The sequence below is a fragment of the Battus philenor genome, unplaced genomic scaffold (assembly GCF_028537555.1).
Source record: "Battus philenor isolate CCGP_79_NKW_IND1 unplaced genomic scaffold, ilBatPhil1.0.hap1 SCAF_6, whole genome shotgun sequence".
NCBI classification, from domain to species: Eukaryota; Metazoa; Arthropoda; class Insecta; order Lepidoptera; family Papilionidae; genus Battus; species Battus philenor.
The window spans coordinates 7,399,133-7,427,083 of NW_027181726.1; the positions used below are offsets into that span (position 1 = coordinate 7,399,133).

Here is a 27,951-nt window from a genome sequence, read left to right on the forward strand (position 1 = left end):
ACTCAATAGAAAGAGCACTCACTTTGCAATAAAGATGAAGACAAAAAACGGAGAAACGTTTTGCGCACACTGGTAAAAGGCCTAGTATATCTCCGGTGATGAGGCGGCATTATTGTTTAAATATGAATTAAAACATGTATAAGTGTCCTGATGATATGCATTTTCAAGTGTATGTTACGTTGTTTTCTTAGAAACTATAAAAGATTGTATAATTTTTAGATTTATTTTTGATTTAAATTTTTATTTATGATTTATTTTTTGATTCATACTTTTTAGATTTATTTTTGAATACTTGAAAGTGTCGGACGTGCACCCACTAAAACCCTGTGATACTTCATTATTGATGTATGGTCGTCTCGCCAGCGAACTACGCTCACATAGTCAAATCTCAATGAAAGATAAAGGGTCATCAGAAAGCAGCCCACCTATTCAACTTAGCCTTACAAGGGCACGGGACTCTCCGAAGTCCATCACCCAGAGGCCGAGAAGGAAAGTGGGCAGTTACGGGTACAATCCCGAAGCCTCTAGCGGGGGATTTAGTGTTTGGCTTAGCTGCCAACCATATTATTTAGCTATGTAGGATTATTATCTCCCATAGCTCCACTTCTCCATCTGCTGATATTTGCTACCCCCTTTAGTTCGAAAATACGAACAATCTTCATACTAAGTCAATCACAATTGAAAATAATAGATATAATCAAATTATTATTAAAAGACGTTAGTTTAAAATTATGAAGCCAATTTAAATTCAACATAACTAAAAAAACAATTTTAATTCAGTCACCAAACTATAAGCCTGAAGTTATTTTGCCGAATTCATAAATACATTTTTCGTTCATGATGAATGTACACGCTTGGATACTACAGCTAATCATTAGCGTACTACTATAATATGTTTTACAGCACACTAGAAAACCTTGGTTACCGTAAAGCGGTCGTTGCTGAAAAATTTCCTATGTAAGTTTATAAACTGCTGTCGATGCCATGCCCATTCTTTTCCATTGTTATGGTAAAATGATAAAAGTTTTAATAAGCTACAGCATATTCTCAATTACTGTATATTCTTGATAGTGAACCGAGAACGATTATCTGTATCATAATCGTTCTCGGTTCACTATCAAGAAAGTTGCGTAATTCCAGAGTTGTACTAACTGTTGTCTGTTTAATGTTCCTGTAAATAGTTTTAGATCTTTTACTAAGTCATTTACAACATGCACTTCTAGAACCCTGCTTCTTTATACGACAAGCATATATTAACAACATGGAGTCAATTAACTAAAACATTCTTTAATTTTATATATTTAAATATAGTATTCGTCCAAACTACAGCAGGATACGAATTAGTTAAAAGCTACTTATGCCTGGGCTCCACTATCACCAACACTGGAAACTGCGTGGATGAGATTCGGAGACGTTGTGCCATGACTAGATCTACTGTTGAAAAATTAACAAAGATCTGGAAACACCGCAGAATAACCAGAAACACAAAGTTCGACTTATCGTAACCTGGTCTTTCCAATCTTTCTATACGGAGCTAAGATCTGGACCGATGGAAAATTGATGTCCTGGAGATAGATACTCAGAATCCCGTGGAAAGCGCACCGAAACTACGTTTCTTAACTTAAAGTACTCAACAAATAAAAGAGGGGTTATCGTACTGTGAAAATGCGGACTCAATGGAACGTTTGGTGGTGCAAAACAAAGTAGAAAGCAAGCGATCTCGTGAACGCTCTCCAACAAGATGAACATACCTCATCGAAACTGAAAGTAAAAACTCCGTAAATAAATGTTCACCCTTCGGAAAATACCGAGCTACATGGCGACGCATATCGAGAGCAGCGGACGCACCAGAGCTGACCGGGACATGTCCACGACCACTCTGACAAGAGTACACGACAGAGAAGAATATATAAGCAATGTCTAATAAATATATTAAAGATGTCTTGAACGTATGTAGTATTTAATTAAAATGTTAATGATTTAAATATTGTATATTTTACATATTTTTTTATAATCGTTTGTTTGTAATACAAACATTTTAGTTTCGTGGGTTGACTAGAAAGGTAAGTTAATATCATTAAGTACGACCGATAGCCATATTTTTAAAATTAGGTGGACTGGCAACATAGTTAAGGACACGGGAACTTTAATTGATGTACGTTTTAATGTAACGTAGGTAAAGAATTTTCTTCTAGATTTACATCAGAATTTTCCTCTGACTCCACTAACCAACAATTCTCTTCGTTTGTATATTACAAGATTATAAACAATTGTATTAGAGTAAAATAGAGTTTTAAGCTACGGTTGATAATTTTTACTTATTAACTTTTTTATTGTTTATTTTTGTGCCTTCCCTTCCACCTCCCGGCAGTGAAGGGTGAGACTGCCGAAAAAAAATCTATCCGGAGATAAAATTAGCGAAATTTCCGAAAAACAAAAGCGAAAGTTACACAAAAACGTAGTCACTCGACCGCAAAGCGAACGTACGAACACGGCTTTGCAAGATCTCGGCGGCCAAGTTATTTCTTCGACTCGTACTTTCATCGTGCAGATCCTCCCTCGATTATCCGAAAACTACACAAATTTCGAGAAAAAATGTTATAGGACATAAATTCCCATAGTACCCGCGGTTCTGCCGCAATCTTCAATTTTGCAAATGTGCGACTTTATCGGATGTAGCGTGAGGAAATGCGGAAACGCTGCCATACGTTGCGAACATCCATCTCGACTGCTTCTGGAAGACCGGTCGAGAGAAGTTGCAGGAATATATATAATAATTGATCTTACTAAGGTTAGGTTAGCTAAAGTAGTTAACTAAAGTAGTATTCACTTAAATGCACATTTCCGAATAAAAAACAAAAAAGTCTGATTTGCAAGTATGTCTAGAAGATAAAATTTAATGCATTTTGACTTCTTCATCATCTCCCGCCAAGAATATCTGACGCTGCTAGTTACCCTACATAAACCAAATAACCAATACTGGAAAGCATTAATGCCTAAAGTGACTATTTGAATGTTCATGAATGTTTTAAGCTCTAGTCTCCAAATTTTTATTTCGTAATACTCTCACAAACAAAACAATGTTCTCTCCCCAGAAAATATTTATTGCTACTGAATTTTCAAAAGTTACTTATATTTCAAGAGCCAGGTATCTATATAGTACAATATATTTCTAAGCATAATCTTTTCTAAATTACAAATATAAATTATATTTTAGCCCAATCAAATATTAAAGTCAATAAAGTCAAACTATTTCGATATTTACTATATGTGTAACAAAATTGAAAATAATGGAATTAAAACAATATAAAACAATTATTTATTTGCATAGTTATTGTCTACTTCAATTCTTAAATTAGATTGTTTGGTTTTGCTTAACACATCTCGTAGATCATCTGTTTTTTTTTGTTTTCCAGACTTAAGTTTTTGTCTTAAATCTTTTAGTTCTTTTGTACTACTTGACTTCATCTCTAATCTAGACCACACACTTCGAGTGCTTTTTGGTTTATTATCATGATTAACCTTTTGTATTCTACTTCTTGTATATTCCACACTGTCTGATGTAGATTCATCACTTGGACTGTTGTCTTGTGTTGGCACTACTTTAGCACCCAGACGTGATTGCACCCTTGTCTTCTTTAGTTTATTTTGGTTGTAAGTTTCACTTCTAAATTTCTCTGAAAGTTTAATGTTTGTGCGAGGGACATAACACCTTTTAGTATTAATAACTTCTATTGACAAAGGAGCATATAAAGGATCTTTGTCACTATTATCAACCGGCAGCCTTGTTTGTTTCTGTTCTTCATCATCAGCTCGCATTCTCATTCTTGGGGTTTTAGATTTTTTGTTCCACTCTGAATCTGATGAACTTTTATCAAGATCTTCAGCTTTATGGTTTCTCTTTCCCAGTCGCAATGCCATTCGCTTGTTTCTTATTTGTACTTTGTCACTTAATTCTGTTTCATCATCTTCAATATCATCTTCTGGTAATTTACGTTGAAAAATTTCTTGATGGTCATATACACCCCAAGACCTACATAAATCACCCCAGGGATTTTTGGTTTCTAAATGTATTTGTTTTTCATATTTTTCTTCTAACTTCTTTGTAGCCATTTTTTTATCACTATTTGTAGCAAATCTCAATAAAATAAGGTCTTTGCTTGGATGTGGTATACCTTCTCTCCAGTGATGTAAAGACTTTTCACGAAGCATCTCTCTTAAAGTTTCATCATTGATTTCACGTGAGTGCAGCAAAAGTGCCAAAGCAACAGATATATGATCTTGACACACTATATTACCTTAAATAAAAAGTAAACAATTTCAATTAATAATTATTAAGATAGTAACACAAAACAGGTTTTATAGAAAATATATTTTAATTGATTGTTAAATAAAGTTAAATACACAACACAGAAAACAATGTGTGTATGCAAAAAATGAAATGTTATCATATATTATGTCTTATGATATTCACCTTCCAAAATTAGAGATTTTTTTTGCATAATACTAAATGAATACTGCATTTATTAACTAAATTTAGATGAAGACAACACATTCAATATAGTCCATCAAGAACAATATATGTTATAATTATAAACAGCACATTTACACCCATTATTTTAAGCATGTTGATTGTGCTTCTCTTATTTATAACATCTTCAATTTGTAATAATGATGCTTCATATACCAAGGTACACACACAGTACATAGTTTGGTAACAAATGTAAGTGTACAGTACAGTACCTTTTTGAATTGCCTCTAGTATTAATAAAGATCAAATTGATTTATTGAACATTAGAACTTTTACAAAATTCTTATTGACTGTCAACTTATTTTCAATCTTTTTTTATTTTTGATTCTGGCATAGAACCAGCAATGTTGAACATGATGCAACAAGAATATATGATATTGTGATTGCATTCAAAACGAATTAAAGCCCTGAACAAATTAATGTTCTAGATTACAATGTGTATAAAAACTAAGTTCCATGTCTTTATTAACATGGGCCATCGGCATTAATTATTTAAATTTTACTTACATGATTTATCATCAACCCATTCTATAGCTACGGGTTTATAATCTTCAAGATATTCAAAAACTTCTTTTGTGGTAAGTCCATCAACACCTGACAAATGTATTGTATCAAATCGAAAATGCCTTTCATTGCCATCTTTTATTCCAAAGTTACGATAAAGCTTATCAATTTGTTTTTGTGTTATAACCCTGTTGCCTGTAAGACTAAAACCAAAACGTTTTGCCCTTTCTTCTAGTTTATATGCATCAACTTTTTCGAGCTGCTCGACGACCAAACCATTGTTATCTTTCTTGTACACCTAGGTTTAATTGTTATTATTTAATACAACATATCATTCAAATTATTTAATTCAACTTAATATCACTTAATCCAGAAAATTACTATACGCACCACAGTATGTTCCTTAACGTTTTCTATAGAAGTTTCAGTAATATTGTCAATTTGCATTTCGGTGTCACTCATTTCACCTTCTTCTCTTTCTATTTCCATTTTATTAAATTAATGAAGAATGTATAAAAGAGATCAAAGCGATTTAATTTTGTTTACTACAGTGAAATGATCACACAAAAATCAATTACTTAGATGTACACATATGTGTATTGTTCCTCCAGCAACATTTAATAACAACAACGTAGTATGAATATAGTGACGTACCAGTCTTTTATTTGTTCATAGATAACTAAAATGAGCCCTTTATGACCTTAAATATTAATCTTTTATTGTATAAGCTCTTTATCTCTTATATTATTAAATCTTTTTTTTTGTAATTTCTTGATTTACCTAGAAAAATATGTATAATAGGTGCCTAACTAAGATTAAAAGCACAATTCTAAAAATATTACAAAGTTTTAACAAATACCTCTAATTTAATTGGATAGACCTTAAAAAGTAAGGGCATCTGTATCTAATTGAAAAATGTCCAAATTAATTAAACTCATCCTTAACAAATATTATAAAAGTTTCAAAAAATACTTAATAAATAATACATTGGCCGTATACGACAATCTTAGAAAGAGTGATCAATAGACAATATTAATGTAGTATCTATGGTATTATTGTAAAATTGAGTTTCGTCCCTTACGGAAAATATTTTTTTTATTAATTGTTAATAATAACTTCTAAATATTACATTTATTCACATTTCCAACATTAGAATAAATATTCTATAGTATATATTTTATATTTGTGTGCACGCTTAACAAACATAATGACTTCTTTTATAGAAATGAGTCTGGAAGATATTATCCAAAAAAAGAAGAGGGAAATCAGGTATAAATTTATAAAAATATTTGTGCGTAAGTTAGATATTGTTATTGAATATTTATGTTATTAAAGAGAAATAACGATCATATAGCAAATTAATAACATTAACTTTTTATCATAATTCATCCAAATTTCTTTGAAACAGATATTCTGATACTACAAAATTTAAAGGATTCTTCATTTTCTCAAATTTATTGCAACCAACAGTGATTATAAAATGTTATAATTGCATGTAAAAACCGTGTTTAAGTGACAAGACATGTAAGACGTTTATCTAATGATATGTAATATAAATATCTTTATAGATCATATATCAAAATATGGCGGTTCTTTCAAGAATTCATGTCTTAAAACATAATGCCATTCAGTTTAAGTTAATAAACATTAATTGTCATCATACTAGAGGATTTAATTTATAAAAATGATATTTAATTTACTTATATATGTCTTACAGAAATAAAAGCAAAATAAAAAAACCATTACCTGCACCTAAACAAAACCATAAAATCATTGATGCTCGAAATAAGATAATTTCCAAGAAAAGAACACAAATAAGAGATGCTCGTGAGAAGTTAACACAGCTTGGAAAGCTAAAAGATGCTCGTTTAAAGTTGCAGCAGTTAAGAGAAAAAAGAGTAAGTATAATTATGATAACACAGATATAACAATTTTTTTTCACAAAAACATGCAAGAACAAAAAGTTCTTTAAGAAATTATTCATTGTAATTGATGACAATTTAAAATCAAATCTTAATCATGATTTAGATCATACTTCTAGTGTTCCAATAATAATAGGTCTTTAAAAATGCCACCACATTAAGTTCACTAGAAGTTAAAACATTTTTACATCTAGCTGTAATTATAAAAAGTTAATTATTACCAGAAGTGAACCAAATCTTTGGTAAAATAGTAGTAAAACTATTACAAAACTATCCCAAATGATTTTATAAAATAGAATGTACCTTACATTTTATTTTCATTGAAGTCTTACTAAATTAATTAGTGTTCAATACATTATTAGGAAATATTTTTGAATATTGCAACAATGTTTGTTCTTTCCATGACAAATTTCATCAAATATGCTTCAAACATATTTAGAAATGGTGCCTTAGATACAGTGGCGTAGCTAGGGGGTGGCGAGCGGGGCGGCCGCACCAGGCACCACAAGTAGGGGGGGCACCAAAGTTGAAAATAATTTTTTTGATTTTTTTTTTTGAATGATGAATAATGAAATTTTAAAATAAAAACGAAAACCATAAATTAAAGTAAATAACATAAAAAGAATATCGAATTTTACTATTTTTATGCTAAAAAAGTTGTTAAATAATATGAACATTAAAAAAATAAACAGTTACATATTATAATATACACAGTGTTTAAGCCTTTTCATTCACAAAACACATAAAGTGTTTTTTAAAAGGGCCCTAAATGACAAAATAATAAATTATTACATTATTGCAAGATTATTTAATGATAAACAGATTAAATTATCTTGCAATAATGTCAATAGAACACGAACTAGTCGATACTGTTGATTTTGAAAATGTGATTAATGACTTTGCAGACCAAAAAGCGAGGAATGTTCGTTTTTAAATTTTCCCAATAAAATTTTATTAAGATCCAATGTTATTTATATATATATTTATTATTATTTTGAACCAAAAAATATATATTAACTACATTTTGTTCTGAATTTTGAAATTATTTAGACTCTTTAGGGGGGGGGGGGGAGCACGAAGCCCCAATCTGCCCCAGGCCCCAAATACCATAGCTACGCCACTGCTTAGATACCTCATGTTTTGTAACAATTTAAATAATAAACTGTAAACATACATTGCCAGACCAGAACCAAGATAGACAATCTTCCATTAAAGGGATTTCTACGGTATATAGTTCATATATAATAGTACATGTACTGTCTTGTAAGTTTCTTGTCAAATTCCTTGACAATATCCTGGACTGCATCAAGGATCACCTGCTAAAACAAACAGTTCTCTGCTCTCTCTAAAATGTGCCATAGTTACAATTTATTAGGTAACTCAGTAATAACAATTTAACATTATTTATTTTTGTCATCTTCAGCTGAAAACAACAAAAATTAAAGAAGGTAAAATTTACAATGGCCGAGAAATGTTTGTAAGAACACTGCATAGAAAAGATAGAGGTAATTTTAATTTTTATTTTTTTTGTTTAAGATTAATTTTAAAAATAATTATTCGGAAATTTTCACTATATTTAAATGGTAAAAGTAATCATGTCATTAATGAGATAAACTCATTTCTACCCTAAATTTTCAGTATTTGTTGACCCATCTAGACAAGTAACCTCACAATCACATTTTTGGAATAAAGATTTATTAAGACACCAAACTCGTAATAACAGCAACAACAGGTTTACAGATGGTCGAATTTTTGGATCTCGTTCTATAAGTAAGTAATTATTATACAAAGTTTTATTTCAGAATATTTATGAAACAAACTATGTTGAAAACATAACTGGTTTTTTATCAATTTTAGTGGACACTTCAGCTTTAAAACCTATACTCCGCACAGTGGAAAATGATATTGAAATAATTGATGATCCAATGGATGTGGAGCATATACCCAATAGAAGCTCTTTTACAAAATCTAATCGAAAAGCAAGTCTGCAGTTAAAAATTATTGCTCACAATAATGATACACATGCCATCAGAAATGGTCCTGTTCAAAGGTAGTCATTAAAATTTTAATAACAACTGGCCTTTGACTTTAACTTAATCTGAATGAATATCTTAGCTTTTTTTCCATTTTATAAGAATTGAAATTCATGTATAGTATGTGATCAAATAGTACAAACCTGCAAATATTCCTGACTGATGCATAGATATTTACATTATGTGAACTTAAAATATTAGGGACACCAGAAAGTAATTTAGTTACTGTCAATATATTTTACAGAAAAACCGATTGATTTTTATTGCTCCGGCATAGAAATTTTTTATACTAGATGGCAAAAGGTTGTTGATAAGTAAGGTGAATATATTGTTGATTAGAAATGAAAACTTGTTAAAAATGTATTCATGTGAATTTAACTTAAAGAAGTGACATTACTTTCTGGTCCCCTAATATAAACAGGTCAAATAACCAAAAGCATCAGAATGTTTTTTTTTTATTTCAAATATCTGTCAGTATTACTTACTAGTTTAATTATTTTATCTACTATAAACACACTTATCAGTATTTGAGAATCTCTTCAAGATTATTGAAAAGCCATTTTTGTTTCATTAAATTACAGACATACAATCACAGAAACAGAGCTAAGTCCACCTAGACCAACATCTATACTTAAAAAACGTCCAATAGCAACTTTACGAAATGAAAGAAAAGAGGAAAAAACTGAGAAGCCTGTTTTGGAATACAGAATAATTGTTAGTAATTTGCGTAATACTGTAACAGGGGGTGATATTGAGGTAAATGTGATAATATTCTTGTATATTTTACTTTTCTGTACTGTATATGATTAATTTACTGCGGAAAAAACTTTATTACTAAATTCTGTCTAGGCAGGCATCTATCTTCTTGTCCAAAATACTGTAAGGTTTGAAGAAGATAAGTCTGACCAATGTGTCTTGCCAGTGATAACATATTGATCCCAGATGTGGTTGCTTACAATGAGCTTCAAGAAGGTCACAGTCAAAGAAAAAATTGCTAAAGAGCAATAGGCTTAGCTCGGAGTTTCGCTGCAAAATCGAATCATAAATGTAGAGATCTGCAGAAAATCTAGGTTACCAATGTAGCTCGAGGATTGCTCGTCTCAAGTGGCAGTTACCGGGACACAACGCTTGTACAACCGCCGGTAGACGAGGCGTGGTTAGACCCCCCCCCCCCTTGGTGGACCTTCGACAGTTAAGGTTGCGAGAAGTCATTGGATGCGGGCAGTACAAACCGGTCATTATGGCGAACCTATACCTATCTCTAGCAATGGGTGTCGAGGCTTTACTTTCGTTTATTGGACATACATTAATGCCTATGTTGTGATGAAGATTTAGGTTAATGTTGAGAAATTTCAGAAACATTGCTTTCAGGCATCTGAGACATATGTTTACAATATGTTTTGATATGTAAAAAAGATAGATTATAAACTTTGAACTAAAGCTTAAATGATGGCCCTTTATATTTTGATTAATTTACTTATGTATAAGCTTACTAACTTGAACATAAAACGAATAAGAAAAATTTAATTTTAATTTAAAATAAAGAGGAACCTGTATTTTAAATGGTTATTTTTTTGTAGTACAATAAGACTGCCCATTAGCATTTATGTCTGTTAAATTATTACTGTCTGTAAAATTATTATATTATTATGTGTGTGTCTGGAATGTCATTTCCCTGAATGCATTTATTCAAAACTTTTTTAAGTTTGTAACTATTTCTTTGTTTTGTTAAGGAAACTAAGATTATTCTTGATTATAGGAATTGTTTGGTGATGTCGGTGGAATGCAAGAATCGCGTCTAGTTCGTCCTGGAACAGCAGAGGTACTGTACAAAACCTTAGAAGATGCACAAAGGGCTGTAGACTTGTATCATAATCGACAGTTAGATGGCCAGCCAATGAATTGTCTCCTCGTTACACCAAGATCGGCGTCTACTGTCTCGCGGTAAATTCTTTTCTTAATTTTTATATAAATACTAAAACAAAAATCCTTTATATTTTTATGACACATTCATTACTAAATAAATTATAAGTAAAAATTCTCAACACCAATTTTATTTTACTGTGGAGAAAGTCTTTCGTCATTTTAAAAAAATGCTTATTTTTTTTAGGGCAAATACTAAATCAGCATTATACAGCACTAATTCAAATGTGGAACCAGATATTTCAACTTTCCATAAAGTTTTGTTTGGTAACTTATAATAAAGAAAATTAAAAATGTTGCATAAGTTTATAAATAAGTACCCCGAAAATAATACTTTGAAGTGTTAGACCTTTTCATGCTTTTGTCACTTTGTTATGCATATATTAACAGAATAAAAATTCAGCAGCAGATGTTTTTTTTATTTCACTCCTTTATTATATAGTTGAGGGTAAATTAAAAACTTGGAAACTTCATTTAAGTTGTGTAAAAAACAGTAACCTCCTACTAAAGTAGCAAAGTTTTAGTGGAACCTTGGGGGTGCTGCAATCAGAAAGATTCACAAGATTATCAGTGACCTCTTATCATAATTTGGTATAGAGTAAAAGTTTTTTATTAACCCCGCCAGGGTTTGTAATTTATTTGGGATTATAAAGGATATGTTCGTTGGTGACAAAAAAAATCAAATTAAGTTTTTCAACGTTTTGATTATTTATCTTAAAGCTATTATATTAAACAATGGTTTGAAAAATTTTGTAACTTTCTCTTGCTTGGCAGTTATTATAAGCTTCGTCAATTTAAACTAATACGCAGCAATCGCATTAGCGATTTGCTCCTTAGAAAAAAGACTGTTTCCATAGACGGACCAACGTTCATAAAGAAATCGCAAAGCACATTTACCATTCTAAAACCTTCATAAAAATTATTCAAATTAAATGTCACGTTTCCAGTGCTTGCTCAATGGGCTGTGAATTTAACATTTTCTCCGAGTCGGTTTCAGTCAAATCTTCATCCCATTCAAACTCATCTCGCCCTATTCCGTTCGCGATTTTTGCTATGTTGTCAAAGTTTGAGCTTGCACAGATTCTTCGTTAGTTTCCGCAGCCAGAGCAGGCCAACCACAGTTTATTCCAGAATGACTTCAATGTGTGTGACTTCTTCCAATGATTCTTTTATGTTTAAGATGCATTTTGCGGTGTCAAATTTCTTCCAAAGATGTACTTTATTGATCGAGAGATAAGTTAGCTTTCATTCTCAAAAACACCGATCGTGGCTATGAGATTACTTTTTTTATAAGTCTATTCCATTTGACTGCAATCGAAAAGGATATAAGGTTGGATACCTATTGTCTCGTTTTATTATTATGCATGTTCCTCAGTTCATTAGTTCTGCGAATGATGGACGCGCGAATAAGGAGCTTTTACTCTATATAAAAATTCCATTATCCTAGTAATGCGCGTCCTGGAAAAGATGATGGTCTGTAGGATCCGGTGGTATATTGCGCCAATCTCTTTTTTTATGGCCGCCAAACTGTCGCTTGACCTGACACCCTTCATCTCCTAGCATTAAGAGTGAAGGAGAATATTATGAAACCGAGAGAGAAAGGGAAGGATATAAGATTGCACTGGGAGAAAGCGCACGCGGGGTTAGAAGGCAGACCAGTTGGCAAAAAACGCGGCACTAAAATGTAAAAGGAGACCAGTAAATGAGGAATGCCTCGTCCTCTTCATAAAGCGACAGTTTAGGCTGAAATATGGTATAATAATACGCTTGGCGAATAGAACAGAAGGTATATGGAAGGCACAGCTGCTTCGGTAATGAGGCCGAAAAGCCTATCGAATTCTTCACCTGATCGTGCTGGACATGGTACTGGTCCAAATGTTCACGGGGCACGGGGGATTCTCAGAATACCTTCACAGATTTAACCCAAAGGAGTCCCTCGTGCATATATGACTCTGGCTGTGGTGCACATGATTACCAGCTGTACAGTGATAAAATGAATAAATGTAAATATAGCGGATTCTACCTTTGGTGAGAAGTCGGTGAAAGTGAAAGAAAGAATGAAAATAATGTTAAACTAAGAACGAAAGAGATCGACTGGTAGATATTAAGAAGGATGTAAGATGAGAATGAAAATAAAACATTGCGTAAAAATATTGTTACCGTAAAAAAGATCCCGGCGAAAAAAGGGACATAAAAAAGCCGAGGTCCCTTCTCGGAGCTGACTCTTGGAGGAATGCAAGAATCTCGAGTTCGAGCTGAGTTATGTAAACATAGCAAAGCGCTTTTGAATGCTAAATAGGTAACTTTGTTTATCCCGCTCAGAAAACAAAAACAATTCTAAGGGTACGCCTTGAATACACTTTGCAGCCTAGTGTACATAAGATGCCTAATCTTTACAAATTTTTGATATTAGAACATGTCAGTTTTCTCGCTATGATTTTCTACGGTATATGTAACAAAGATCAATAATATAATTCACAAAACCCATGACTTTTGATGATAGAACCTAATGAAAAACCTTATATGATTTATTTTGTCTTCCTGTTTCTTAATGAACAATTAAGTCAGTTGCAATCACTAAATTTTACCAAACAAGGTCAAATGTATAATAATGTTTGTTTTTTAAATACACCCATTATGACCTATATTTTGATACGAGTTTCAGAATTTACTATTTTTTATATAGTGTCTTAAAGTTTTACATATGAAATGAAAGTAAAAAAAATTTTTTTTCTAGATTTATGTCAGAAATTTTCTCTAATTCCATTAAACTAATAATTCTGTTACTTTCAACATTCTAAACGATTGTATTAGAGTATGATATGGTTTTAAGTTAAGAATAATAAGTTTTACTTGTTATGTAACTCCTTTATTTTTTTTTTTTGCCAAATTGTAATTTAATTATTTCTAATTAGGGTAGTGTTGCGTTTCTCTCGCTTACTTAACATTCAACGTTCCCAAACGCGAAATTAAAATCCCCTGACGCCACATTATCACGCACACTTCTTATAGAAACCCGACTAGCATTGGAAATATTGAGCTGTTCTATTTTATTGTGGATTTATGACATTATACAAGTCACCATCCATTATCCTAGTTTCATTGCACCGAAGCAGGTTTTGGATGCTAAAATATGTTCCAAGTTTAATGGACGACTAAAGTCATTCTCGAGAAAAGCAGGCATATGGTATCGACCATATACCTGCTTTTCTCGTGGATGAAGATGATCCATGCATCGGTGTGGCCGCATAGATTAAAAGAATGTGTTTAAAATAAAGACGAACCATTTCAATAAATTTTGGCTTAAACTTATCTCTCAATTATATCCATTCCATTAAAAAAGACTAGTATTATAAGTAACTACAATCGTAACCGTATATAAGGATCAACTAAGTATATTTGATGATCCACTTAATTACATATATTATCACATTTTGTCATCATCACATTGCTTGCTGAAAAGCGCGGACACTGAGCGGGGATAGCCGATTATTTTAAGCAGAAGCAGAGATACTAAAATACAAGCTATATGCAGCTTGTATTAGAAGCAAACCTCGCGGCGGACGACCACTGCAGAAGTGAAGGCAGTTGAAATGACGTGGAGTAAAGTAAAGCGCGAGGCTCAAGACCGCTTGGGATGGCAACGTACTGTGCTGTGCCCCATCTTGGAGAGAGGGGAATAAATGATAAATGATAATCACATTTTGTCGTAGCCATAATTTACAAAATAAATTGAACACGTATGTAATTTTTGAAAACGATCTATCCCAATTTAATCTATACAATAAATATATTAAAGGACTACAATTATAAACGTATTTTTAGCAATATATATCAAACTCAAATTACAAATTCATTTTTTTTAAATGTATTGCTAAAATTAAAACATTTCCGGAAATCAAACATGTTAACTCTGCATAGAGCAAAGACGTAAGTTGTCATTTCCGGCGGCGGCCGCAAGCGTGTGCTGCATTGCCGCCATTTTCTTAGTCTTTTTTGGATAAGTCGGCTCGGTGTTGAGCACGAACATCTTTAGACTATTCACGCAAAATCTATTTGTAGTATCCTTTGTAGGTGTACAAGTTCATGTTACTCTTATAATCTAACATTACAGGATCATATATAAAGTAACTAATAAAAATGGGAGACCGTAAGTTCCAACTCAACTTAAAATGTCTATTCTTTAAAAAGAATTCAGTGTTTTATACGTGTTAATTTTGCAGCTTATTCATCAAGTGATTATAATAGTGGAGGATATTCTTCACATTATTCAGTTCCACCTCCAACATCAACGGGGGATAATAATTATAGCGGTACTCAGCAAGGGGGTTATAATCATGGTAGTTATGCTGGGCAAAGCTCAGGCCAAGACTGGAACACTCAAGGTTCAGGTTTGTAAATTAGTGATTTCTATAATTATAGCAGTTCCTAATTTGATATGGATCAAAAACAATCTTGTTATTTGATTCAATAACTTTGATTAATATTAATGCTGTTTCATTAAAGGTTATTACTATTATATTTTTTATTTACCAATACTTTATGCCAGTCCTTTTGAGCTCCAAGTATAGTTGTCCTGAAGAGACCCTATGACCAAATTCAGAGTGAAAATTAATTTCTAGTAAAAAATAAATACCTATCCTACAACTTTGATTACCTTGATTAAATTTTTGAACTAAAAAGTAAAGGTTATTTTTATCAATGAGGTAGTAGTGATTGTTTATAGTATTTAAAAAGCATTCACCAATCCTAATGTGCAAATTAAAATATTTTAAGATAACTTTGTCATTTGCCAACTTGATTGCCTTTTTCAGGAGGTGGTAATAATTATAATAGCAGTGGACAGTCAGGCAGTACATATGGACAAAGTTACAATTCAAACTATGGAAGTGGGGGGTATGACCGCAACAGTGGTAATGGTAGCAACTACAATGCAAGCGGAAGTGATCGAGGTGGGAGCAACTATGGCAACAGTGATCGCAGCGGTGGGAGTTCCAATTATGGAGGGAATGACAGAGGAGGCAGTGGTTACTCAGGGGGCGATCGGGGATATGGAGGGGGTGACCGATCAAGCTACAATAGAGATGGAGGCAATAGGGATAGTGGATATGGGTAAGTTATCTTTTTAACATTAAAATATTCTGAAAGTTGGTTGGTAGTATATGTCATTTTCAAACCAATTTCTGCAATGTGCAAAAAGTATTCCTGATGCTTTGAGCTAAAATGTTTGCATGTCATATTCATGCTACTATTAACTAACTACAATTTAATATTTAATGCTTTGTCACTTCCTCAGTCTTATATAAAAATTTGGTTACTAAACCAGCAATAATATCAAAATCTAGAAAGTGCACATTGTAGAAATTAGTTTTATGACAAAATTAATTAAATATGATTTATTTCTCACTATTTTATTGGGAATCATTAAATTATAACAATATTCGATTAATATTCTAATGTAGCAGGTGTCTGATATGATTAGGGTATCAATCAAGAAATCAATGGAACATAAAGTACTTTACCTGCAATCAATTTTAAAACATATGAATTATTTTTAATGCAAGTTATTAATATGAAATAAAAATATAGACAATATTGAAGCATGTATCTGAAGTATAGTGATTTTCTTATGTGAATCAAGACAATTTAAAGACACTCTTACCTTTAGTCCATGATGATTAAAAGAGATGCAATATTTTTCATAACTTAAGATACATGTAATAGTTTAGAAAATACTACAAAAAAAAACTCAAGACACACATACATTGTATATATATACTATTTCTGACTTTTTTCCTTCATACATTAAATAAAAACAGCACAGTTCATCTTACTTATTCCACACATAAAATAATATAAATTGAAATGTGATTAAAAATAATTTGTTTTTTTTTTTTTTTATTTCGCAAACAAATAGGGTGTATTCCATTGACTAGTTTCATTTGCGTACACTATTGGTAAAGGAGCTTTTAAGTATAGGTGCATAAGAAAGTATACAGTATTTGTGATGGTGCATGTTGCACATGGTATAAACTTTTGTACTTATTCATTTAATTGATGTCTAAAATTAAACAATGGTTGTAAGACAATATATAGTATATATAATAAGTTTGTAAATGGTAAAAGGATAATTTAAAGATCTGTTTTGGGATAGTTTGATACAATAAAAAATTGTCTTTATTGTTCAGTGTGGAACATCAAGAAAAAGTAAATGACAAAATAACTTTTGTAAAATAAATAGATAATTAGAGAGTGTAATTTGTGTTAATTAAATTTATAATGTATTAAGCAACATATTTTGTTAGTGACTATGCTAGAGGATTTATGATTATGTGTATTTCAGTGGTTTTTTACTTTAACTTCATTGGCATTGAGTATTCAAACCTAGAAACCAACCATTTTTATTAAATGGTTAATTTCTCTTTAAGTTTCTCAAAAACCTAATTAAAAACAAATAGTGGTTATACATTTTAAGAAATTTCTTGTACACATGTTGACTATTGATTTGTACTTAATGTGCATGTGACTACAAAGTATGCAACATAATTGTCTCCAACAGTTTTAAGAATTTTAAGGTGTCAAGGTTTATCATTATGGTAAAGAAAAGGATTCATCCATGGTCACAGTCTCAGGTTTCTGGTTATACAGAACCATGGTGTGAAATTGTCTTCGTGCGCCGTTCAATGTGCCCCCAGCCCGCCCAGTGTAAACTAAATGGTCTTCTTATTGTTTTAGTGGCGGCGGCAGGGGGGGTGGTTATAATAAAGGTAAAGCTCCTCGCGTTAAGCGAGTGGTGCTGTTGTCATATTTTTAATATGTAATATATAAAGGGCTGCCAAACTGCATTTGTCATTAATATACAGTACAACAGCTGTGATTTGGGGTCGTATAATGCAGTACTTGCGTGACATCAAACCATTTGTGTAATAAAATAATTAGTTTGGTGTCTAAACAATACAACTGATAGGTTTTTTATATTAAGGGTTTATCTGGTGTGTTTAAGTATATATTCAAATTAGGGAAGAAAATGATACTGATAACAGTGATACAAGTACTTGTTTCAATTACTTTTACATATAAGTGGATTGGAAAATTTATGGGAGTGCAAAATCATATTCTAACTGAAAACAAATAGGTTTTTAATTAATATTTGCCACAAACTGTGATTGCTCCTGTATTAACATACAAAGAATATATAATGTTGGTTATTGTATTAATAAGTATTGGCCATCTATGAAATAAGTTAATACTTCAAATTATCTAAACACTATTATAGAGGTAAGCTAAGCTAATATTTTGTTGGGATAGTGGCAATAATACAATAAAAGATTCATATAGTTTGTGGAAAAATAAGGTCAGTCAGGTTACATCTAGAAGACATTCTTAAAACAAGCAAAAACAACTAGTTGACTTGAATTGTAGATGTGACTTGTGTTTTCTATTTATTCATTTGGCAGCCCTATTCGAAATTGAAATATTTTTGAATGGAAATTTATGTTTGTTAAGGTAAATTGTGTTTTACAGGGAAATTCAAAATGGTTTACTACATAAGTAGTTTTTAATTATTTGCGATATAAAACTGGTCTCAAGTGTAAAATAAAAATATTTACAACTGTTTAAATCATGGTTGATTTTTAAACACAGTAGGCAAAAGAAAAATTTTGGTTTAATGGTTAAATAAACGCGTAATTTTTATCAGGCAATGTTGACGAAAATAGTGTAAAGGTGGATTTTTTAAAATGATTGGTATTAACTGGATATTCTAATAAAAAATCGAATTGGGTACAAAATTGGTTTGAATAAATATAGAAAATGCATAGCATATGTTTTAGTTTTTTTTTTCTGTTTATATCCGATTATAGTTTATATTGATGTATAGGTGGCGGCGGTGGCGGTGGCTACGGCGGCGGGGACCGGGGTGGGAGTGACATGATCACGCAAGAAGATACAGTGTTTATTCAAGGCATGAACCCATCTACAACTGAAGATGAACTATGCCAACACTTTGGTGCAATTGGCATTATTAAGGTTAGACACAGATAATTCTTAACAATTTAGTAATCTTATTAATGTTGTCATGTCAAATAATATGGTTTCATTTTACATAATCACAATGTTTTTAGACTGATAAGAAGACTCAAAGACCTAAAGTTTGGATGTACAAGGATAAAGCTACAGGCCAGCCTAAAGGAGAAGCCACAGTCACTTATGAGGATAGTAATGCTGCTTCTTCTGCGATACAGTGGTTCGATGGAAAAGATTTTAATGGAGCCACAATAAAAGTGTCTCTAGCTCAACGACAAAATACATGGGGTGGAGGCAAAGGAGGTGGCGGTGGTGGATTCCGAGGAGGTCGTGGAGGAGGCGGAGGCGGGGGACGCAGTGGCGGCGGTGGCGGTCGCGGCGGCGGCGGCGGCGGTGGTCCGCCTTCGGGTAACCGCGAAGGAGATTGGCGTTGCCCTAACCCTAGTTGCGGGAACACTAATTTTTCGTGGAGGAAAGCATGTAACAGATGCAATGAAGAAAAACCAGGAGGTGGTGGTGGTGGTGCACCGCCTGGTGGAGAACGTGGTAACGGGCCACCGGGCCGTGGAGGTCGCGGGGGTGGCCGCGGCGGTGGCGGTTGGGGAGGCCGTGGAGACCGCGGAGGCGACCGTGGTGATAGACGATATGGTGGAAGCGGCGGCGGTGGAGGCGGAGACCGGGGTGGAGCTGCAGGTGGTGGCGCAATGAGAGGAGATGGAGGGTAAGTACAATCGTTTATTTTAGAAACAGGCACGTATATTAGCCAATTAATTATTGAGAACTATATTTTTAAAATGGAATAAATAACAATATTTCTACTTGTATGGTAGGTAATAATTATTTGTTAGTCAAACAACTCAACTAGCACACAAGATATATTAGCACAGTCTATAGATGTGTAAAATATTTGTTAAAATATCACCCTCATACTAAAATTAAGTTTTTTGTTGTTTCAGGGGTAGAGACAGGCAGAGACCGTATTAATATTTTCAATAGGATTAATTAGTATTAGTGTGTAACTAAGTTTTTCTTTGGTCTGACTGATTGTTGTAGATTTCTCATTTTATTCCATAGTTAACAATCTACATGTCTATTAAAATATAATTAATAAGTATGTATGATGTTACATACCATACAAACTATTGTATACATGATGTGTACCATAATTTTCACATGTTCTTGTATACAAAGAGGTTAGAAATTTGTTTAGATTCAATTTCACCATTTTTATTTTATGTGACATTATGAAACAAACATTCATGAAAAATATTTTTATTAATATTCTTACTACGACGTAAATACAATTGAATGTGTATAAAAAAAAAAGAGTTACAAATGTGTATTTAAAAAAATATTTGGGCAATAAATAAGCTGCTCGTCTTAACAACAATTTATATTGTCATTGACTTTTTTCATATTTTTTAAGTTGCATTTTAATTTTATCTGTAATAAATATGTTAATAAGTAAAACGTCTTTTTATTTTTAAGAACGTGTTGTCTTCCAGTTATATTTACAAATACTACTGCTACAAGTGAGTAATCTACATAACCACTTATGATGTAGTGAAATGCTTGCATAGAATACGATTTAATACTTATTCTTAATATCTGATTCAATAATGTCACCGATGAGTTATTCCTTATTTTTAATACAATTTCTTACACTTTTGGGGTGTCACAAAATGACTAACTTCCTGTAGGTGTGAGAATAGCGTCTATTTAATCTACAATTTTCAAGTGTAATCGATTGTTTGGGGTCAAATTTTTTTGATTTAATAATTATTGCAGCTAAGCATCTTTTAACTATAGGGAAGAACAATTATTAGAAGACCTAAATTGTAACGTAAGAAGTGAACTGATATCATTTTTTAACCTAAAATATAAAATCTTGTCTTATTGATGTTTTAATTCGTTTTAACTTGTTATACTTGAAGATATTTTAAATTAGTTAATTATTGGAGGATCAAAATTGTTAGTTCTAGTTTTTTAATACGAATTTACCGCTTAGGTAAATCTTAAAATTTAATTTTGTCGGAAATGAGATGAAATTACTGCGAATTAATTACTTTTTTTTATTTTTTCAAAGAATATTCGTATGAAATTTACAAAAAAAAAATAACCGCTACCTATTGTAGTCTTTCATGCAGCCATCGATAAGGTGTACGCTACGCTCGAAAAATTGTTTTTTTTTTAATCAATAGTTAAATATTATTGACAAACAGCCAAAACAGTATTGTTTTACATACAAAAAGGTATGTATGGGGCACTCTTTATATTTACTGGAGAGAAAAGGCAGAAATCGCATACGTACTAACCAAACCCATTATTAAACGACACACTACTAAAAACTACAGTTTATTTAGTCGTATACATTTTTGTATTTATGCTTATGGAGTTTTTAACACAATCACCTCCACACACATACAAAAAATCATCTTTGTTCATATGGATTAAAGGGACCAACTTAAAAATCGAAGTGTTCCCTAAAGAATTTATGGCCAATTCTTACATTAGTAGAGGTAATGTTTTTGCCAAATCTTACATTAACAAAGGTAATAATGTTTTTAAGCTACATATAAATGGTCAAGGGTTGTTGATTGGTTTAACAATAATATAAATAATATATTAACGGCTCGAAGTTTTTTTTATTTACAGAGTCAAAATGAAATATGTACTACAGAGTGCTCTTTTTGGTTTTATATAATTTAAGTAATTCTCATGAAAATTTATAGATATTATACTACAACAATAAAACACAACGTAACGCTACAAGCGAAAATCTTTGTATGAATTAATTAAAGATCTATCTTCTATGGATATTCAACATTCTAATAAGGACTAGTCCCATGATAGTTGCTGCTGCGACTCCGATGCCAGCTTTCCACCAAGTTGAATTGTCTCCAGCCAAGCTCGCGAAATGCTTAAGGTGTCTGGTAAAACAACAATAGAGTTCTTTTATTAAGTTTTTCATCAAGAGCATTGGTTTTCAACAGACAAATAATATTACTGCCAAGTAGTTTCAACAAGACACTACCCACAAGTCACTACTAATCTCCGACCGAACTATTTTATTAAATTCAACTATTATTGGCATGCTTGATTTGATATTGGATTATTTTTGCTGCATTAAATATGTATATGACAATCTACTGAAAACTGATAAAAGAATCAAACATCGGTATGAATGGATATGGTGGTCATCCGTCCGATTCTTCATAATAGCCAAATATACAGTTAGCAATACAATAACAACTTTAATTATTTTCATATATTACTATAATTCATCTTGACTTGAATGTCAGTCATTGTTAACAAACAGCCAAAACAATTTGAAAGGAGAAGTAATAGAAAGTATTACAATTCTATGTAAAAGTCACCCGTGGGTTAATGTGGCAAACAATCTCGTCACTAGATATCGAGCAGAAAAGCGGGTGACACACGGGATTTTCATTGAAAACACTAAATTTTGATGTATTGTCATGAGCAGAGCGGATCACCTGCCATCATGTAAAGCCGCTGCTGGTCTCTTCAACTAAAACATCCCTATTCATGCAAATACAAAAAATTTGATATTAAGTTACTGACCTGTGTTTGCTGAACAAAATCCAAGCAGCTTGAAATTGACTGACCCAAAATAATTTAAATAATAACATCATTTCAGTTAATTGGAATATTTTTATATATATATATACAGTGCTACCGAAACCGTTGTACCGCGAGGGGGGGTGGGGATAACGGCCGCTTCGTTTCATGAACCCGCGGCGGCGAAGTTCATGCACTTTATTCCTAGGCCTCCCAGTCGTCGCGGCATAGCGATTTTGATACTACTATAATAAAGACATACCCTACTTTAACTGTAATAATTCTTTGCCTTGACGCATATATTACTTTAGATCTAATTTCACAGATTTTACATAAGATTTATATTATTAAACATGTACTGGTATGGTTTATTTCGTATTACTTGTCTTCTTTACTCAGTTTCAGAACATCAAATAGTATGCTTAAGGTCAAGGGTCCCCGAAAGAAGAAATAGGTTAGTGAGTTCGTATAACATTCGGACGGCGCCGGAGAGAGTCGAAACTCAGCAAGATCAGCTGATATTATTAGAAAAATTACTACAACTCACATTAGGGAATTGTGGTCATCACACAGGTGCAAAAATCTGTTTTGTGGTCTATGGATAGTATGACTTTGAGCATACACGCAAAAACCGGATTTGGTATTCCACGAACAACATTTGTACTTTCGAAATCAAATATTCGTAATATTTCAGTTTTCTTATACATAGATATTTAACTGTTTACTTTTAATTAAGTACTTAATAATGATATAACTAAAATTATACTTACGGAAAGGCAGCCATAGTTGCTAATTTAACGAAAATATCTTGTTTATTTTCCTTAATATTGAAAAATTGCGGAGGTAGGATTTGATACTTATTGCAGAATACATCTGGCTGCAAGATGTATTCTTGGCGAGCGATCATTGCCTCGCCCTTAGTTCCCACTATTAATACAGGGATATGGCTTTCCGCGAAATATTTCTGCAAAGGCAATTTTAAAATTATTTCGGACATACTTTACAGCGAGAGACAATTTGTGATTATGACAACCCATATCAAATAACGTTAAAATATTATCATTAAATATATTTAATTTTGTTTATATAAAGTTAGGGTTTTTATCAAGTATATTAGTTCAAGTTTGCGAAAAAAGAGAAAAGTAATATTAAACAGTTAGAAATATATAAAATGTTATACAAATATATCCTAACAAATAATTTAAATTTGTCTTTTATCAAACACTAAAACATCTAAAGAGTAAAATACTCACAATGTATATCCTAGCAATGTACTCAAAAGATCTGCTAGCACTGACGTCATAGACCAGACATGCCACATCACAATTGACTTCATGCGGTTGTAATGGGTCAGATACTCGAGTGATGGGTATCTCTTTCAGCACCAGGTACTTCTCTTGCCCGTAAACGAGAACTGTATTTATACAACAACTCTCAGTGTTGTAGCCGTCGCCCCGCTCATTAGCGTGAGGCTTTATTTTCTGCAAAATAAATTCTACAATATTTAGTCAAAACCTCCACACATTTTTCATGATAGTGTCAATTGAGATTAGAGATTCCACTGTTCCTAATGCATATAAACAGTTTGCTAAAATATTAAGGAAATTGATGACATTTAAAAGTATACCACCATATTATTTAACCAAACAAAGATTAAAAATGATGAAAATATATTTATCAAAAGGGATTATTAGAATACTTATATATTTTTCTTGCCTTGTGTGCTATCCCAAGGAAGCTTCTACAAATAGATGTCTTCCCGCAGGAACGAGGGCCAATCACATGACACTGGTACACATTACGACTTGATTGCTTCTTAGCTAAGTCAACTTTCTTTTCCCGAGTTACTATGGAAAGAAAAACAGTAATTAATTAATTATTTTCAAAGTATAAAATATAATTTTAACACTCACTATACAACAAAATATGCGTCCACAAAATTTTCATTAAAGCAATAAAATACGTAAAAAAATAAGGTCACACTCAATTGAACTGAACAACTTTGAAAATGAATTAATGAAAAGAAAAAATGTTACTCACTGTGTATAGCAGTTTTTTGTGACTCATTTTCTAGGAAATTAAAGCCCATGTAAGCAAAATATGCACTTGTGTTTTGCAAGTCTAATAAAGTCATTAATGTCCATCGACACATCCATCCATGTAATGTCAAAAAGCCCTAAAAACATTAATGGTTATTCACTATATTTAAATTTATCACATATGTATACTACAATTTGACATTAATTACTAACCTTATCATTAGTGGGAACCGTATATCGTAAATTATGCCATGGTATTCGAGGACAGCAAGAGAAAACATTTTTTAGTTCTGTAGGATTTAACATACCATCTTTGTCTCTGTCATACTTTTCAAAAATTTGTGTTAAAAACTGCTGACCCTTGTAAGACAATTCTGCAGTACAACCAATTGGCACCTTTATGCTATATTGAAAGAAGATAAAAAAATTTTTAATATTTTACCGAAGGAATGAATAAAAATGATATAAAATATTTCTATTTATGGAATCTGTGATTTATAAAAAAAAACTCACTTTGCATACAGATAATTGTGTGTTAACTCTAAACTCTCATCATAACCAAATTTTCGTAGAACAGTCCATGTGGTTTCATTTTTCCCTCTTTGTATAAATAGACAATGCAAAAAAATAAATCCCTTCATAGTTATACATTCATTTTCTATTCCGCCTGCAATGTTCTGAGCTATTACAGATTTCACTTCATCTAAAACCTAAAACAATGATTTGTGCAGTTATCAATTATTATTTTGTGGTTGGTTATACTGAGTACTTAAATCTATTCACATAAGTGATCTGCAAAACAAATGACAACGGTAAAATAATATATAATAATATTTTTAGAAAGTTACAGCCAACAAAGACAAAATATCTGTTCAAGCCGTAACTTTTAAAACTTCTTTACCAATTTCCCTCATTTTTTAATAGTTTATAATTATCAAAGGTTCTTATGGAAAAAATCAGATAATTAAAAAGATACATGCAGAATATTGGAAAATATAATGACTATTTGTTTGGCAGTAAGTTTTATACTTTGCACATTTAAAAGATCACATCCGGCAATTTAATGTCTTTTAACCCTTACATCACTGGTTAAAAAATAGAGTGATCACTCTCAAAGATGTTACAAATGATGTTATTATATAAAATCTGACAGGACATCTACTTTAACATATTTCTTTCTAAAAACCAGAAACAAATCCAAAAAAATTGTAATTGTTTGGATGGATATATTTATTATGGATATTTGGAACCAATTTAAATAAAATTATTCTGTCAAAGATAAATGAAATTCAGAAATAAAGCAAAATTTTAATAATAATTGTTAACTTTGGAACAACACTAAATATTTTATTTATTACAAGATATGTATAAGTTTCTCAAACCTGCAATTGTAGTGGAGAATCAAAACATTTCTTCTGAAATATTGTTATTTCATAATCATCAAGTAGCCCATCACCATCTAAGTCACAAATTTTAAATATTCTTGACAGTGCCTTTTTACATCTTTCAGTCAACTAAAAAAATGGGAAATAATAGTGAATAGTTTTCATTAAACAACCTTAATTTTTTTATACCTTTGAGTTCTGCAGCACTGGGCCATCATGATCCCTGATCTGATCAGCACATGCAACCCAGTTATGCAAGCAACTTCAGACTCAAATATTTTTTACAAATAATATGAGGTATCAAAAGGTCTCATAGGTTCATGGTATTATTTATTTTTAATAATACAATAAACTATTTTTTAATTAGATTATCAAATTTATCAATCCTGAAATGGTATGACATTTTCAAAATAAAGTGTGTGTATTAATAAATGCCAATACTTCAATGGAGGCAAATGTGCACTTGAATATCCAATCTGTGATCGTGATAAACTATTAGTATCAACACATTTACATAATGACATGATTAATGTCACAATATTTATTTTTAAACTAAAATTATCTGGAATTATTTTTTATCTAAGAACACACAAAATATGAAACTGCATTGGCACTTCGTGTTGTATACATACTTATTTAAAAAATTACCTCTTGTTCTTCAATGGAATATATAGGTCCAATTGGATGTAATACTGCTTTTTGTGCATTATAAAACATTTCTGAAACATTTGTTAATGTCTTTGCTGAACATTCTATACATCTGTCAACCTCTGGATACTCTTCTGCAATGTCCCAAATATTCTGTAAAGTTTTTTAAATTACTATAAATTACTGACACCCTGGAGATGCAAACACATAAACATAGCTAACTCAGTGTTTATCTATTAAAAATTATGTAAAATACAGCATAAAATATTAATGATATTTGTTAGTGAATACAATATAAAAACCAACATGTTTACTATAATGAATTGACAGCCTATGGATTAACACAAAAATTTGTCTTACATATATAAATTTACCAGAACAACTGATGTATACAAATGTAAATATATAATATCATTATTTTCAAAAAAGTTATACACTTTGTTATACTATTGGTATTTTAGTAAAGTGTAAAATTAATATAATTAAAATTAATTTTACTATATATCTTAAGTTACATGAAGATAGTCTCCATGTTAACAGACATTTTCTATTATCAACTTAACAATAAAACAAAATTGTTTTCATGAAAAGAAAAATAAGCTATGTAATTTATACAATCATTTTAAATAAACAATATTTCCACTCACATCTATAACTGAATAATCAATAAGGTCGATTTTATTTCCAACTAAAATTACAGGCTTTCTATAATCATCTGGGCAATTATCTCTTACAAAAGGGAGCCAGTATGATGCTACTTTATTAAGAGTTTCCTGTTTATCAACTGAAAATACAATGCATATTACATGAGCCTTCTCTATTTCTTCTGCAACTTGTTCTAATGATTGTTCAGCCACTGTAATATAATGGTTTTATTTAAAGAACCAATTTAATAAAGATCTAAATAGAGCCTCTGCGATGTTATGTAAATATACTTACAGCATACATCAATAATATTGGTAGGGACCTGTTCAGGGGTAACATCTGCGGGAATTGTAATCTCTTCTGCCTTTGGAGGAACCTGTTCTGTGAATTCTTCAGTTACCAACGACAGAATTAAGGAAGTTTTTCCGACTCCCGGTTCTCCTAATAAAATGATTCGAACTGTCCGGGGTACTGATTCATACACCATTTTGATAAATTGAATATTATTTTCAGCATAATATCAAATAAATTCTTCTATAATTTCTATCATGAGAACGTTTAAAGTAATAATATTAATTTAATAAATAATACTTATTTATAAAAATAAGCCGGAGAAAAATTTTGATACTACACAGATAAGTCACATCACAGTAAAATAAACTGTCAAATGATTAAATAGATATAAGATTATATCATCATTCTAAATTGACATAT

The 27,951-nt window shown here is 31.6% G+C and overlaps 4 protein-coding genes across 7 annotated transcripts; 2 read left to right on the plus strand and 2 right to left on the minus strand.

Annotated features, from left to right (window-relative positions):
• Positions 1 to 3,195: 3,195 nt before the first annotated feature.
• LOC137930499 (nuclear cap-binding protein subunit 3-like) lies at positions 3,196 to 5,648 on the minus strand. Its single transcript, XM_068773765.1, has 3 exons — positions 5,426 to 5,648; positions 5,039 to 5,333; positions 3,196 to 4,298 (listed from the first exon to the last, which is right to left on the minus strand). The coding sequence occupies exons 1-3, from the start codon at positions 5,522 to 5,524 to the stop codon at positions 3,316 to 3,318; spliced, it is 1,377 nt and encodes a 458-aa protein (XP_068629866.1). The 5' UTR covers positions 5,525 to 5,648; the 3' UTR covers positions 3,196 to 3,315.
• Positions 5,649 to 6,102: 454 nt separating this feature from the next.
• Positions 6,103 to 11,321, plus strand: LOC137930501 (polymerase delta-interacting protein 3-like). Its single transcript, XM_068773768.1, has 8 exons — positions 6,103 to 6,304; positions 6,753 to 6,933; positions 8,381 to 8,462; positions 8,596 to 8,727; positions 8,815 to 9,007; positions 9,572 to 9,746; positions 10,750 to 10,934; positions 11,101 to 11,321. Exons 1-8 carry the CDS (start codon positions 6,243 to 6,245, stop codon positions 11,189 to 11,191), a joined length of 1,101 nt encoding a protein of 366 aa, XP_068629869.1. The 5' UTR covers positions 6,103 to 6,242; the 3' UTR covers positions 11,192 to 11,321.
• A 3,534-nt stretch (positions 11,322 to 14,855) lies between these two features.
• Positions 14,856 to 20,408, plus strand: LOC137930618 (RNA-binding protein cabeza-like). Its single transcript, XM_068773916.1, has 7 exons — positions 14,856 to 15,063; positions 15,137 to 15,304; positions 15,728 to 16,025; positions 17,649 to 17,680; positions 18,793 to 18,941; positions 19,037 to 19,659; positions 19,895 to 20,408. Exons 1-7 carry the CDS (start codon positions 15,054 to 15,056, stop codon positions 19,920 to 19,922), a joined length of 1,308 nt encoding a protein of 435 aa, XP_068630017.1. The 5' UTR covers positions 14,856 to 15,053; the 3' UTR covers positions 19,923 to 20,408.
• Positions 20,244 to 27,873, minus strand: Miro (mitochondrial Rho GTPase). 4 transcript variants are annotated; one of them, XM_068773915.1, is made up of 12 exons: positions 27,532 to 27,873; positions 27,240 to 27,448; positions 26,593 to 26,745; positions 25,942 to 26,073; positions 25,073 to 25,269; positions 24,773 to 24,962; positions 24,561 to 24,696; positions 24,237 to 24,367; positions 23,774 to 24,001; positions 23,291 to 23,484; positions 22,524 to 22,562; positions 20,244 to 21,868 (listed from the first exon to the last, which is right to left on the minus strand). In XM_068773915.1, exons 1-12 carry the CDS (start codon positions 27,722 to 27,724, stop codon positions 21,742 to 21,744), a joined length of 1,929 nt encoding a protein of 642 aa, XP_068630016.1. In that variant the 5' UTR covers positions 27,725 to 27,873; the 3' UTR covers positions 20,244 to 21,741. The 4 variants fall into 4 exon arrangements, with proteins under 4 accessions (XP_068630016.1, XP_068630015.1, XP_068630013.1 ...); XM_068773913.1 differs by lacking the exon at positions 22,524 to 22,562 and adding an exon at positions 22,653 to 22,765 and having other exon boundaries at positions 21,786 to 21,868; XM_068773912.1 differs by lacking the exon at positions 22,524 to 22,562 and having other exon boundaries at positions 20,248 to 21,868.
• Positions 27,874 to 27,951: the final 78 nt, after the last annotated feature.

Excerpts from the sequence above, each read along its gene's own strand:
- LOC137930499 (XM_068773765.1), bottom strand. The coding sequence starts at position 5,524 with ATGGAAATAGAAAGAGAAGAAGGTGAAATGAGTGACACCGAAATGCAA. Across the intron at positions 5,334-5,425 it reads ACGTTAAGGAACATACTGTG|GTGTACAAGAAAGATAACAA; the intron begins GTGCGTATAGTA and ends AATTAAACCTAG. Across the intron at positions 4,299-5,038 it reads ATGGGTTGATGATAAATCAT|GTAATATAGTGTGTCAAGAT; the intron begins GTAAGTAAAATT and ends TTTTTATTTAAG.
- Miro (XM_068773915.1), bottom strand. The coding sequence starts at position 27,724 with ATGGTGTATGAATCAGTACCCCGGACAGTTCGAATCATTTTATTAGGA. Across the intron at positions 25,270-25,941 it reads ATTCTCCACTACAATTGCAG|GTTTTAGATGAAGTGAAATC; the intron begins GTTTGAGAAACT and ends TCATTGTTTTAG. Across the intron at positions 24,368-24,560 it reads ACAAAAAACTGCTATACACA|TAACTCGGGAAAAGAAAGTT; the intron begins GTGAGTAACATT and ends TTCTTTCCATAG.
- LOC137930501 (XM_068773768.1), top strand. The coding sequence starts at position 6,243 with ATGACTTCTTTTATAGAAATGAGTCTGGAAGATATTATCCAAAAAAAG. Across the intron at positions 8,728-8,814 it reads TTTTGGATCTCGTTCTATAA|TGGACACTTCAGCTTTAAAA; the intron begins GTAAGTAATTAT and ends TATCAATTTTAG. Across the intron at positions 9,747-10,749 it reads TAACAGGGGGTGATATTGAG|GAATTGTTTGGTGATGTCGG; the intron begins GTAAATGTGATA and ends TCTTGATTATAG.
- LOC137930618 (XM_068773916.1), top strand. Across the intron at positions 15,305-15,727 it reads CTGGAACACTCAAGGTTCAG|GAGGTGGTAATAATTATAAT; the intron begins GTTTGTAAATTA and ends TGCCTTTTTCAG. Across the intron at positions 18,942-19,036 it reads GTGCAATTGGCATTATTAAG|ACTGATAAGAAGACTCAAAG; the intron begins GTTAGACACAGA and ends CAATGTTTTTAG.